The following is a 15,627-nucleotide window of genomic DNA, read 5'->3' as shown; positions in this document are numbered from 1 at the left end:
ACAAACAAAACAAGAAGAAAAAAGCAATTACAACTTTAACTAGTTGTACTTGAAAAAAATAAAGCTTTAGTTTCATTCATAGCCATTTTTATTGGGTTTTTTTCTGTTTTCTCCCTTCTTTAGATAAGAAATCTGCGATTTGCTAAGTCTTACGTAAAAAACTTATTACAAAATTATTTCCCTTGTGTCGAACAGTATTTCAACCAATAAAAAAATGTAAATTTACTTATCAGGTCTTTTCTACCAATCACAAAAGAGAGGAAGTGCACAACCCGGAGACTGTAACTTATTTCAACCCTTTATAATGAAGCCGGTAATAATGAACACTTAGAACTTTAGTTCAGTGTATTATTGGGAGTTGGTTTTAATCAACTCTCCTATACAGTTACTCTAGCAAACCGAAGTGAAACAGTGTTTGGACCTAAGCACAAATCTTCACCGCTGACAAGACTTAGTTTTGGAACATAATAGAAAAATTCGATGTAATGTATGCTGAAGCATTGTTTTTCAAGGAAATTTATCTATAAACACTTTGAAAATAGTCAGATTTTATCTGATACGAACAATTTAGATATTTTTGTAGTCTTATGTGTTCCTACGCCAGAGTTTAATAAAGTCTCGTTCAACCAGACGCTCGGTTGTCTCCGTAAATCTCCGACAAGCAGAGAGGCTCTCTTGCTTGTCGGATATAAACGGAGACAGCCGAGCGTCTGGTTGAACAAGACTAGAGTTCTATATCAATAGTGCCTGGATCCATACGATTCTTAGAATTGTTTCGATTACTAATACATAGTTTGAAATCTATCTTTAAATATTACACAACCTGATTCATATGGGGTTTCTCGAAAATCTTGTCGGAAAAGTCTAAAAATTCATATAAATAAAAAAAGCGTAATTCAAATACAGACTAGAAACTTATTGCCATGCAAGATAAGTTGATTTTAAAATAAATGATAATCGATAAAATCAACTCCCGTCAGTACTTCATTACACTGATTATACTATACAGGCTATACACTTACTATACATGTACAATAGTGGCTATACAATCAGGATACTTTTCTAAACCAATATTATTTAGAGGCCATATGTAAACAAAAAAGTCCCATTCAAACGCTTGAATTATAATTCTACAAAAGTCCAGTCTAGTATCATAAGTATCCTGCACATTATTATCAAAACAATTTATTCTCCATTCGCAATAAAAAAAATTTATGGCCTACTCCATTAGCAGAACGAGGTCATCCGCATGTAGGACTAACTCCGAACACGGTGTTAAGAACATTCTTTATACTTTTGATACTTTGTGTGCACAACGGGAACAAAATTAACTTTTTTCAGTGCATAAGAACTACTCTTTAACATTTCAACTGAGTTTGAATGCTACGTGTAATTTCTGGTAACGTCACAGAGGATATAGATAGGCAGCTTTATAAAATCATTTCATCACGGTTTCTAATAGCAGGAATATGTATTGATTGGATTGTTTAATGTTTATTATTTTCTTCTCAAATGTTGCGATAATCTTGTTGTGGCATTCACTGCTTAAAGATAAGCAGAGTGTCACCAAGGCCCATCGATGAGGACTGTGCCGTCGTTACGCTGCTTATGGACTTCTATATATGTCAATAAATTGCAACTGGGGTTGCAGAGAGGTTATAATACCGTTCATACTGTTTAGTGTTAAGTGAAATCCGCGTTTAGTGTGTTTTAACATTGACACTCACCTGGATAAACCGGAGAAAATGAGTATCCGTGGATGACCCGTATGTAGTTTCTCATTATTCTGTGAAATTCAGTTGCCATCTTACGATGTTAAACTATTCTACGTTTATCATTATCTGTTTTAAGATGAACAGTCTTCAAGTTTTATCAGATTCTAGCGGTCAGTGATACTTACAGTAAGAGAGTTGTGGCAGCAATTTATCGATAGAAGCTAACCAGTGTTCCACACAATAAGCAATTAGAACGGACATGTCTGAAGTCTCATTAGAGAATCATAAGCCACAAACCTCTTGGATGCCATATCTTCTGTGGTGCTAATTTCTCTGCTGTGTTGGACTAAAAAAAAATTCTCCATCAAGAGTGAGACAAGATTGCATGGTTCACCTACGCATCTGATGAATTCGTGGTATATATAAGCGATATTCTCACGGATTGAGAGCATTTGTCTTAGTTTGATGCAACACATCGCTCTTCTAACCTTGCCAGGCAATCGGCATCAATCTTGTTAGAGTTTAGGTATATGTGTATCTAAATTAATGGATGGATTCACTAGGCCCACCCCTTAAACCTTAAGGAGAATGAGGAGATTGACAATTGCTTTTACCTGGACAATTAGATATTGGTGTCTTAGTAAAGTTAATTATCGCTTTCTGTTAATACAAGTTCGTAAGCTCCAGAGACCCACTGGGAATTGCAGCTGAAGTACTTCAAATAAACACCGCTGCTTTTTGTTTTAACAACACTACACCAGGAAACAACGGCACGATGGATTTACTAAATATTACGATGAATGAGGTTGAAGTTTCGAAATACCCGATCCCGATTCCTCTGTATTATGTGATAGGGTCGGGTCTACTCATAGTAGTTACGCTAGGACCTTTCATGAACATCACAAGTCTAGCTGTCTTTGCCCAAAACAAACATTTGCGATCGCCTACTAACATTTTTGTGATCTCTCTTTTATTGGGGGATGTTGGCATGAGCTGTGTCGCACTCATTTCGATGGTGGCCCACTTCAATCGCTACTACTTCTGGGGGGACAGGGTTTGCGTGTTCGAGGGGTTCTGGCTGTACTTGATGGGACTCACGAATCTGTACACCCACGCAGTGATTGCTGTGGACAGGTATATCGTCATTGCTAAGCCTCTCAGCGCCCATAGGGTCACCAAACGTGTGGCGGTGGTCGCGGTTCTGGTCGTGTGGATACAGGGACTGCTCTGGGCCTCCTTCCCACACTTTGGGTGGGGGAAATACACGTATGAGCCCGCCCGCACCTCTTGTGCCGTGGAATGGGACTCGAAGGAGATCGGGTCCGCCAGCTACAACGTTGCCATTACGATATGGAGCCTGTGTATTCCACTGGGTCTGATTGTTTTCTCTTACTATCGAGTCTTCATGACGGTAAGTTACACTCCTGCATTATTACTTGAACATAAAACTTTTAATTGCCTCGTTTGTTAAAATAAATGAAGCCGTTTTGTTTTTCCGAGTTTTTCAATTACTGTACTTTTATTCAAAATGGAATCCGCTTTTCGTTCTTTGTGCATTTACAATTGGTTTTGTTTTAGGATTCGGTGAATGTCATTCCAGTCATGATCATGCTTAAATTGGTGTTATTACATGTAAGGCTTTTGAAATCGGAAAATAAGACATTTACCGCTAAAAGTTCTGTCCGAATGTCATACATATATGTCTTATTACAAGTCCAATTTAATTTTTCGTTGTCTGTATATTGATTAACTGTAGAATTGTGTTCACATATATGAGCTTATTTGAAGGATTGTTATTTTGGAGTAAAAAAAAAATAGAATAATAAATGTATACTGAACTAAGGCAAGAGCGTGTATAAATGCGTGATTCCATGCCATACATTTGCTTTAAATCTATAAACGGTTGTTTTTATTATAGCATTTCTGAAATCTGTCTTAATCCATTTTTTGAAATAAACACAATAGGAATGAGAACGAAACTAAAACCAAATATTTTTTTCAAAAATTTGTTGAACAAAAATGTTTTACCCTATTTTGAAAAAAAAGAAAAAAAGACATTCGATACTAGTAAACAGGATGTATGAAAACCCAGAACTGGAATATGTCTATTTGTTTATGTCGTCTTCGTATTTTGTTTTTGAACAAAGTATATATTTCGATTCTTCTTCAGCAGAAACAAATGACTGACAAATCAAATAGCCAATACCAAATGCTCAGACCAACGGTCAAATGACACGTTGTTATGTACTGATTCCAAGTAATTTTTAAACGCTATTTTTATACTTTCATGTTAAATACTAAAATCTGTTTGGTTTAGACGCAGTTGATAATCCGTTTTGTTATACTTTCATGTTAAATACTGAAATCTGATTGGTTAAGACGCAGTTAATAATATTTACTATTACCCTCAGCGTTAGCAACGCACTTGGCAACGGGTAACATTAAAAAATGTTACATGCGCGAAAATTATGCGCGTACGGTTCGCTGTAGAATTCACGTTATTCCTATATAAAAGCAGTAAAATTTTCTTAAAAATTTTAAAAAAGACATTCAGTATAACAAAATAAATAGTGCCTGTTTGGGAGGGTAACAGTTGAAATTGACACCCCGAGAAAACCATTGTCAATCTCCGCTTCGCGTCGGTTGACAATGGTTTTCTCGGGGTGTCAATTTCAACTGTTACCCTCCCAAACAGGCACTATTTATATACTATTACCCTTAGCGTCAGCAACACACTTGGCAACGGGTAGCAAAACGAATTGTTATATGCGCGTAAATTATGCGTGTACGGTTCGCCGTAGAATTCAAGTCATTTGTATATAAAAGCATCTTCGCCAGCCAAGGGTTTTCGGTCCACTTTGCTCCCCATGGACCGAAAACCCTTGGCTAGCGAAGATGATATAAAAGCAGTAAAATGTTCTTTAAAATTTAAGAGATTCAGTTTAATGAAACAAATAGTGCCTGTTTAGGAGGGTAGCAGTTGAATTTGACACCCCCTCGTAAACCATTGTCAACCTGGTTAACAATGGTTTTCTCGGGGTGTCAATTTCAACTGTTACCCTACCAAACAGGCACTATTTATATAATGTCGAAGGCCTTATATCTTCACTCTCTTACGGAGGTCTGGAAGGCTCTATTTCATATTCATATTATCTGAACAAAAAAGTGGTTGGAAGAAATTTTCCATTTGTATACATGAAGATTTTATATTGTATTCTGAAACAATTTATTTCAGCTTTAAGTGCATGTGTTTCCTTTCTGTTGGAAGCGTTAATTAGTGGGTTGATTTGATTAAAATCTTTCGTTGTTTCAATTAAAACCTTCGTTTATCCGCCGAATGGTATGACACGAAAGAATACCGCAGTAATTGAGTTTAATGATAATAGTCCGTGCCGTGTCATGTAGAGGCGCTATCAAATAGAGGCTCACGGAAATAGCTCGGCAATTCTCGTCAGAGATGATGCCAAAACTTCCTTCTATAGCAGGATCCGTGACAATCCTTTATTTGTATTAATGAGACCATAACAGAAAATTTAATTAACATTTGCGTGAAATGGACTTTCAGTGGAACAAATCAAAACATTCTGGCATTGATAAATACACTTTACAGCGAGATTTAGTATTATGGTCAATTTCTTTGAGAAATGTTCAGTGATTTTGTGAATAACAAAATTTCAATTAGCACCTACCAATCCTGCTAATTTTTATTCAAAATAGTTCTACTTAAATTGTTTATTCATTCTTACGACATTTAAAATTGATGGTATGTTATGTACATCAAACCGATATATATACACTTACGTACATTTATAAACGTATATAATACAATCGTAGAGACACGACATGTACAGTAAAATGTAAATGAATTTTAACTTTGACGATAAAAAAAAATTTTTTGGCATGAGACGGTTTAAAATGATGGGTATATATAAAAACGGTTTTTCGTATTATTTAGATATTTGATATTTTCTTTAAACTTTTATTTTGGTTATTATAAAAAAAAAAAGAGTTACGTTCAATGGTTATTATAAGTTCACTATTTATACAGCGCTGACCCTCTAGTCGATTCCATGATAACACCTATTGCAATAACGATTGTACAGTCTATTTCAAATTCATATTCAACTTCTTAATTTCGTCACAACTCTGTGGAACTATACACCATTGTTTGTTAATTGAACCATCACCCATTCGCGCGTTCATTGACGTTTTATTATCAGTAGACAAGCCTTATATCCTCTGACATTTTCGTGCTCTTCATTCTATAGAAATTAATGTCGCAAGCCAAAATAATGACAAAATAAGAATCCGAATCGTGATATTTTGCGTCATTTCATCAGAACCGGCGCAAGATTTTATGCTAAATTCACGTTCACCTCCAGATAAACCGGTTACAAAGAGTGGTCATGTGGTTACAGAAAGTGGTCCCCGGCTCGAGGTTACAGAGAGTGGATATCGTCGTTAGGATGTTACACCATATTGCGATTCCATTAGGTGACAGAGCCAATGGCCGGAATAAAGAGGATATTCGGCTTTCGTATGCTAAAATATTTGGAATTTTTGAATATAAATGGCAAAGTGCTATATAACCTAAGCGGAAACGAAGCTGAAGTAAGCGCTATTGAGGAATGGCGTTTACATTTCAACCATTACCAGCATAAGCAAAGGGAAGTGTGTTGTACAACATGATCATTTAAGTCCACAAAAGGTGAAATCACATATACTAATAGGGGACAACAAGTGGAGTGGAGGTAGTGACTAAGCCAGCGCTGTTAATAGCAAGTCGTAGAGCCGATTATAACACTAAATCGGTTGTGTTTTTTTTGTAACAAACGTTCTCTTAAGTACAATTCAAAAACAAAGGAAGCATTAATATTAGTAAAAGAACAGGGATTGTTAAAAAGAACAGGAGGAAAGCGAGTTTGATATAAAAGATAGCATACCACTAGATGGTCGTTTATTTCTGCTCATTGAACAAAAGACACGGTGTGTTCTGTATATTGGCTCGGGTCTTCTTGGGTTACAGTTGTAAAGTTTTCTGGTCAATGAGGGATGGTGAAGATGACCTCACCCAGACACAATCAGTCATATCTTAATGTCGCCATTACGTACCCGGTTTCTCAATATCCCAATATTGGACAAGAATACCCCAATCACTTCAGAATGATTGCAAGGATTGTCAGTTGTATTAGCGCAGTAATACTAAAGTTTACATATATAGTTGACAATCTCAGTCATATTAAAGTATATCCATGACAATCTCAGTTGTTACTTATGTCTTGTCAATTATATGGTTTGACGAGGATTTGTAGAATTTTTAAAAAGTGGGGAATAGTGCCGCTGATAGAAGAAATAAAGAATATCTTGTATTAATATTTTTTGTATTATTTACATCATTAAAATAATATATCATTAGATTGTATATACATTATATTATTAACATGTTGACTATGTTTACAATTAAATTTTCTAGATCCGCCATGTTGCTAGAAGTGGCATTTGGGACACAAGTAGCAGAATTGCTAGAAAAAACCTCAAGATGGAGAAGAAAATGTTTAAAACAATAGCTTACATGCTAGGTAAGTGTGATTATCATGCTCTGTTTTAGCGAAAATTTGAATTAGGTCCATCATTCAGGATTCTTATTTTTCTATTTTGACGTTGATGAGGATTCTAATGATGACAGCAATGATGATGATGACCAATGACAATTTTAATGATGATAATTATAATGATGAGGATGATGATGATTTAAACGATGATGATGATGATGATGATGTATTTTTAGCTTCCTATCTGTGGTCCTGGACACCATACACAGTCGTCAGCGTGTGGGCCATTATTGGGGAATCCCGGGATATCCCAGTCTATATCATCACCATCCCCGCCGTAGTGGCCAAGTCTTCGTGTATTTGGGATCCTCTCATCTACCTCTGGACCAATCGGCAGTTCCGAATCGCTTTCTATAAGACTATGCCCTGTAAGTCTCTCGGCGAGAAGCTTCTCCAGCGGGACGAGCTGAAACACAGGGAGACGGAATCCTCGCCACCACAGGAGCCACAGGAACTACGTCATAAATCGAACAGACTCACGCCATTACGTCAGACTACTACCAAGCAAGGGCCTGCAGTCTCGGTTTCAGAATATGGACAAAAAACGGAGACGATGGGGGTCAGTCAGATCAATGTCCCCCATGTCGTAGTGCAGGGACCATCAAAAACCGGAAACGTTTGTTAGTGATGTGCGCATGCGTACTGGAAAGATGAAATATACAATGTATGTGATGAATTGGATCGTATCGATCGTACTAATAATATTTAGTGCGTGGACTGTTCTTTAGAATATTATATATTACAACAAGTACTTATATTAGGTGATTCAATTTTAACATTATAATGCATGTTATATACGTGTATAACAGTATTTCAGGTAGTTAAAAATCGAATGAAACGATTTTTGACAATTGTAAATCAGTTCTGTGGAAATAATCAGTTGTAGAAATGCGTGTAGAAATAAAACGGTATCAAATAAATAAACTCTGTGTAAATAACATACTGACAGGCTGTGGCATTTGAAGGATAGCTACAACCAACAAAAACAGAAATTTGGGGTCCTTACACTATGTTTTCGGAACTGAATCAAGAAATTTTCCCAATTCCAGTTAAATATAGCTTGATGCAAATGCTTCAAACTAACTTGTATTCACAAGCGAGAAAAATACGCGATGTTCAATAACAATTTGTCGTCGCGAATGTATATTTTTTAGCAATTATCAGATATAGTCCTGGATTGTCCTCTGCAACTGAATGAGATTTTTGTCCATCGCAAAAATACAGTGCAAACCAGTGAACCTTTAGTAGATCGCGAAATAAAGTCGTCGTCATTGAGAGTTGGTTGCCATTATCTTTTTTAATAAAAAACTTTAAAACGTTATAGCTGCAGAAATATACATCTTTGGGAAATTCGGGTTGACGGATCCAGGAGCCACAGTTTCAATGCTTATTTATTGCGCAAAAAAAGTTGCGCACGGTTTTGGACTTAATAAATTGTTTAGGAATATATTCTGTGAAAATCATATTACTAAATAATTTAAATTCCTGAAACATTTTATTTGAAATGTCAGTACTCTATCCTCCTTTGAATATAGTTTAAACATCCTCACCAGTCCCGACAATAAAAGCGGTGCGGTTTGTCTACATGTAAAAGTAGCGACTCTTCAGTCTCTTGGACCCGACGTGAATTTTACCCACCTTAATGAGGTTAAAGAAAATGTTTGAGGCAAGTATAGAGTAGTGAATCACTAGACAGTAAGATCTCTTAGAATTTCTTTCATATGAAAATATTTACAGAATATATTCCTGTACTAGTTTAATAAGTCCGAAACCATGCGAAACATTTTGTGCGCCTTAAATATACAGTTTTTTATATGGATGGAACTGTCGACTCCACGGTTCGTCAACCCGAATTTCCCGTGGAGCTACAGTACTGCAGCTACTAAAATTTGAAGAATTATTTCATTAAGAGATGCATTTTTAAATAATTAGTCATTTTTATCTTCGATGGATGAAGTAATTGTGCCTAATGACGTCATATTTGATATAAATCTACTGCTTCACACGCTCCCGCTCTCGAGAGTAGAGTTGATCATAATCAGATTGTACAACGACATCAAACTTCTGTTAGTCTTTTCAAAATCTTATATTTCAACTTCATCAAAAGGTCATTACATATTACAACTTAGCAACTGTATATCGGAATGTGTCCTTGGTCTTTGTAATAGCGGAAGTATGGTTGACTAGAGGAGAATTTAGATTAACTCGAACAGATACATATATCACCATACATACTCTGTGGGAGAAGAACTAAGGACAACATCAAAAAATCTGGTCTGTGCAGGGGATCGCGTTCATCTAAAAAAGTTGCATCAGGTAGAAGGTAGCAATGATATAAAAACACTTTCTTAAAATTAACGTATATCAAGGTACGTCAGTTGTTCTAAACTCTACTCAATACACATCAAGAATGGTTATTTGTTTGATGAAAATTTTGGAGAAAGTTTCACCTCGGGCCCCTTAGGAATTAAGAAAGTGATCCATGAAGACTTCTTGCAGCCCTGATGTTGACCCGGGGAGGGGGTCAATAAATCGTCAAGTTTATAGATAAAACCAAGCAATGTTTAAGAAACTAAAACAGATATTGTAACATAAATTTAGTACAAAGAGGGAAAAAAAATAGAAGTGTGAAAAAAGATCCAATTGTAAATCATCCATAAATACTCTACGGACATAGCGCCCCCCCCCCCCCCCACACACACACACTTTTTGTGCAAATTTACATAACCATATAACGACCCCCCCCCCCCTCCCAACATCTTTTTTTGTTTTGCTTGTCAAGAATTTCTTATAAAATCAAGCCCCCCACTTTGCTTCCGACGCTACTGGTAGTAAAGTGACGTTTGCGTGCTTTTAGCAAAGCATGGGAACAATGGTTAAATTCACGCCTTTCTTTTACTAGACTTTGAACAATAAGAAAAATCATCAAATTAAATAGGACATTTAACGTCGCAGATTTCAAATGCAAACATAGGGGAAATAAATATTGAATGTAAATATTTACACTTAACACAGAATTATAGGGTTGTCCCCATTTTTAAACGATGCTAAGCGGATGGGTATGTCATCTAGTTACCAAGCTTTTGAATAATTGTGAAGGTGAAAGGATTGAAATCGTGTGTGAAAGTATCATAGATTAAAATAATCCAGTCGAATTTTCGCACCCTTGCAGTGCGAAGATTGTATTGGTTCTGGGTTTTTACAAAGCTCTACTTTTGTATAACTAGAATCTATAGTATTTTAGGTCACCTGAGTCACTCTGATGACCTGTTGCAATTGGTCGTGTATTGTGCGACGTACGTCATTCGTTAACAATAGAGAGGTTTAGCAAACCAAAGTTTACGCGTACGTGTACGTGTAGAAAGGAAAATATATATGTGCATTACGGCATCAGTTTGTGTAATGACGAATTTCTACACGTATACATGTACCCGAACGAATATACGTGTAAATTGCAAAGTATCCGTAAGAAAACTTGTTATTTTAACAAATATGTTTATTTTTCTTAAGCCTGAATATTTAATGCGAATACTGATATTACCAAACATAAATTTTCATTAAAATTTAATATGTTATTGGAGTTTTAATACACATATCTCTTCCTCCAAAACATGCAATGACTCTAACTTGTAACCTACACGTACAAATATGCGTACCCCTTGGACTGCTAAACCTCTCTAATTTTACATTTTTAACTTCTTGAATTATATCGTTTTTTGGTCTGAAGCATCTCTAAAAAAAGAAGAATCTTGATTGTGAAACTTATGGCCCTATCATCCTTGGGGCCTCCTGGACGGGGCTAAATATACAAAATTGGCTAAATTTTAACAAAAAAGAAAGTTCTCTAAGTCTCTACATATATATAAAATACTAAATGCGTGTCATAATGACCACTGGGCACTCTACCAAACATGTGAAATTCATGGCACCTTGTTCAAGATTCAGTATTACAGTTTCGCACTGCAAGGGTGCGAAAATTCGACTGGATTATTTTAATCTTTATACTTTAACACACGATTTCAATCGTTTTACCCCCACAATTATTTTAAAGCTTGGTAATTAAAAGACATACCCATCCGCTGAGCATCGTTTTAAAAAGGGGACAACCCTATCCAAAGGTTTTAACAGCCCTCTCCCCCTCCCTTCAAATTAAAAAAGAAAAAAACCCTTGAACTTCACCATCGTCAAAATTCTAAGTCATGGGAGAGCGTTTGTCTCTTATCCTCAAATTACACATTAAGATCCATTACTATTAGCGTACCATCTAAATGTAATGTTTTTATACTGTATGGGAAAACTAAATGGTAAGATATTTTAAAAATAAATGGGAGTTAGCACCCCCCCCCCCCTCCCCCCAAGACACACACTTAGGTTCCCCCTGTTGTTTCACGTGTGAATTTAATCATAACGCACTTGTTTCTGGAGCCTATCCTAACACTGGACACTTAAGCATTGAATCGTTATTTTTTGAAAGATAAGGTTTCATAACTGCAACGGTGTGTCCATACAAATTGAATAACGCACCCTAACTATATAGCCATAGAGTGAAAATGTATTTAATCATATAAATTCTTCTTTACTTACTCGTATATATAATTGAGAAAAACTAAATGCATGATTTGATTCTGATGTCCATGGAGTCCCCTATCTAAATTGCGAAATCAATGGCCCCTGGGTCAGGGGTCAAATATGGTGACATCGTGAAAATGTATTAATTACATGTATGTACTATTATATGTAATAGTATATTCTTCTGCACTATCACAGTCGTGAGAGATAAACTAATTGCATTGTTGTTATTTTGTTCATAAATTGTGAAATTCACTGTCAATGGGACAGAATTCAAGAAATTTTTTATATAAAAGGAGGGTGACAAATATGGCGGCATAGTTTCTACTTTAGTTTTCTGTGCATTATATGATTATTGAAATAATTTGTATGCATGTCGCGTGAATTATAAATGAAACTGAGTTTTATAAAAGATTGGCCATTAAAGGTCTGCAGGTCTTTTTTTACCAAAAGTTAACAAATTTTGCTGGGGTGTAGATAATGTGAGACTCCTCAGACTCTTGGACCCTCCCCTTAATTTACATGAAGCATGGGTGTCGGAACCTGTGGAGCTAGGTGAGGCTAAGCCCCCATTTTGTTTTTGCAAAGTTAGACATACATGTAACTATCAGCCACGTAGCATCAGGGAGGTGGTCAGCCCCCCTCCCTCCACATTTTCTCGCAACAAACATCATTTTTCTTAAATTTACATATAAAAAATTGAAGTATCAGGAAGCCAGTCCCCCTCCTCACTTTCTTGGGGGACTATGTAAAAAACTGAAATGAAAATAAGGAAATTAAGTGACATTGGAGTTATATGTATACTACGCTATCCTCCCCCACATGTATAAATGAATGGAGAAAATATTGAATTTTAAAAAAAATGATAATTAAAGGTATGAAATCAAACGATAAGATGCAACATCCAAAAGACCTATTGATTGCTAAAGGGGCATGGTCACGATTTTGGTCAAATTCTATTTGTATGTTTTTATTATTTACAATGCTTTAGAAATGCAACTCTGGTGATCAAATAAAATTTGCGAGTCATTCGTAGAGTAATAAGCAAGATACATGGCTCACAATTCTTTGTCATGTAATCAAGGTTCGTGCCCTGTTTTTGTTTACATAGGTTCAATATACCAGTAAAAACAATTCAGCTTATTTGTCTATTTTTGTATTTATTTTAAGCATAGATAAACAGTTTCTTACGTTAAACACATTCGTTTTAGGTTTTAAACTAAAAATTTTACTTCAATGTTTAAAATGTAAACAAACACTTTGTTTACATAGCGAAGAATTTCAAGCTCTGTAACTCGCCTATAATTCAACAAATGACATTCAAATTTCGTATGCCTATTCAAAATGCCTTTCTAAAGCATTGTAAATATTAAAATCGGAAAAATAATTTTTGACCAAAATCGTGACCATGCTCCTTTAAACAACAAAACGCGCACTTGTAAATTTCACTGCATGAGTGTACACTGTAGCTAGATTGTTGACCAGTCTATCCTAATACTAGTATATTGTTGGCGGCTGGTTTTACTTGGATTTGATCTTTGGAAAATTCACTGCCTTTTATTCTGTTGAAATGTTGATCCATTGCAAAACTGTGTCATTTTGCAAATTTGACATATTTTTCAATATTTCATGGACGTATAACAAGTTGTAATAGGTCACTGAAATAGGTTAGCAAAGACAATCTAATATTAGAATCTATCTTCGAAATTATTTTATTTGTTAAAAAATATGTTTTAAAACTGCACTGAAGATAGCAGATATTTATTCCATTTAAATAGTTATTAACAGAAACTTTTGTTTTTAAATGCCGCTTTTATTTAATAATATTTATAGGTTTCGATAAATAGCAGAATTCACTGAGCCAAATAAAAGTTGTATACACAATTGAAGTGTTATTTACACTCCCTTTATAATGATTTCTCCTTTGCGTTTGCAAAATTGCTGTCCATTTATTTTTAATGGTAGAGGTAACAAAGAGCTTGGTAGAAAACATGTAAATAAACGGAAAAAAATTATCAAACTCCAAAAAAAAAAATAAATACCAAACAAACAGCTGCTGAATTCTTTTTCAATAAAGATGCTTGAATATTTATTTTTTTTTTCCGTTTAATATTTTATTCCACTTGGAAGCAAGTCCACGACTAGTGAATGTGTCAGACACATATTCAAAAGACAAAAATAACAGTGAGATTGACGCACTGAGAAAATAATTGAAATTTGAAGTTATTCTATGTCTGTATTAAGGAAATATACACTCAAACGCAATGAAATGTTAGAAAAAGGGACCATCCATTAATTTATCTCTCTGAGCGCTGCTGTAAAACAATTTTTTTTATCTTGTTCGAAAACATTTTTGCTGACTGGAATACAATCACTGATGTGGTATTCGGCGTCAATTCATCAGAAAAAAACTTACATTTGATTAATATTGCAAGACGAAACCTAAATTCAAAAAACCATTGTAGCGCGGGGGGAATAGACAGGATGTGAATCCAAGGGGTGATCTAACGAATCCATCAGGTGTCATACAGCGGGTTACGAAGTATGTTAGTAATAAATTGCTTATTCAGGTTTATTACTGTTATATATTATAATCGAGAATTGTTACTGAGTTCATTTTTGTGTTGAAAATTAGGCTCCTCCTCTTTCAATTGTGATACAATGGGGGGGGGGGGGGCATTAACGCATTAAAGCGTCCATTTTCTTCAAGATATCTGTTCTACGCCGACAATTCTCTCTCTCTCTCTCTCTCTCTCTCTCTCTCTCTCTCTCTCTCTCTCTCTCTCTCTCTCTCTCTCTCTCTCTCTCTCTCTCTCTCTCTCTCTCTCTCTCTCTCTCTCTCTCTTTCTCATCAATGATATTTATAAAGAGATCGAGTCTAATGCAAACGATTTGATGTTACTATATATGTGTGGACTTTTTTCATAAATTGGTTTTCGATAATAACATTTTTTAAAACAATCCTCACTATTTTCATTTTTTACTATTTATCAACCTGAATGGACATGGTCCTATATAACCCTGGCAAATTCGAAAACTCTTTAACCAGAGACATAAATAACACTTTATTTTATGTCTCTCCTTTAACCAATTTTTGGAGAAATGATGAAAATACGACAAGTTTTAGATGAAAGTGGCGAACGGTAAAGGTCTTTTTTATTATCACAAGCCTGCTCAGCTTAGAAGAAAACAAGTCTGATTAGGGATATATGAATTTTTTTAATTGTTATTTGAACATCTATTTCTTGAAATTGTTTTCCCCTCCCCAGCAACAAATGTACCACCATCAAAGAAAGACAATTCTAACTTTTATGTTAAAGCAGAGACATATATAACATAGTTAGTATATTACGTCCCTGGTTAAAGTTCCTTTTTTTTTTTATTAATTTATGGACATTTTAACCAACACGTAAGTACATTAATATTCTCATTATAAACTAAATTAATATTCAACCTTAATTATAAACAAAATTATGATTGTATCGCTAAAAATGAAAATGATGTAGATGCTTTCATAAAATTATCACCCAATTTCCGATAAATGGTTTCATTTGGGTCCTTTTGGGTAAATCAATTGAAATATCACGCCCGAACCCGATCTAATTAGATAATCATTTTACTTTACAGTTTACGAACCTCAATCATTTATCGCTGAATTTTGGTCATTTAATCAAGGAAATGTTGTAATACTTCAGGTGGATTTCATGCAATTCATTTTTTGTTCTATATTT

General features: G+C 35.1%; 1 protein-coding gene across 1 annotated transcript; it reads left to right on the top strand.

Annotated features, from left to right (window-relative positions):
- The first annotated feature begins 1,473 nt into the window (after positions 1-1,473).
- On the top strand, positions 1,474-8,231 carry LOC105317542 (parapinopsin). The gene is made up of 3 exons (XM_011414205.4): positions 1,474-3,126; positions 7,189-7,294; positions 7,504-8,231. The coding sequence occupies exons 1-3, from the start codon at positions 2,491-2,493 to the stop codon at positions 7,950-7,952; spliced, it is 1,191 nt and encodes a 396-aa protein (XP_011412507.2). The 5' UTR covers positions 1,474-2,490; the 3' UTR covers positions 7,953-8,231.
- The last annotated feature ends 7,396 nt before the right edge of the window (positions 8,232-15,627 follow it).

The sequence above is a fragment of the Magallana gigas genome, chromosome 7, assembly GCF_963853765.1.
Source record: "Magallana gigas chromosome 7, xbMagGiga1.1, whole genome shotgun sequence".
NCBI lineage: Eukaryota > Metazoa > Mollusca > Bivalvia > Ostreida > Ostreidae > Magallana > Magallana gigas.
The sequence above is the reverse complement of the archived record's forward strand: the minus strand, read 5'-3'. Positions and strand labels throughout refer to the sequence as shown.

What these genes read in the sequence shown, in the direction of transcription:
- LOC105317542 (XM_011414205.4), top strand. Translation starts at nt 2,491, where the DNA reads ATGGATTTACTAAATATTACGATGAATGAGGTTGAAGTTTCGAAATAC. An exon ending in ACTATCGAGTCTTCATGACG is followed by an intron (nt 3,127 to 7,188) that starts GTAAGTTACACT and finishes TAAATTTTCTAG; the next exon opens with ATCCGCCATGTTGCTAGAAG. An exon ending in AACAATAGCTTACATGCTAG is followed by an intron (nt 7,295 to 7,503) that starts GTAAGTGTGATT and finishes ATGTATTTTTAG; the next exon opens with CTTCCTATCTGTGGTCCTGG.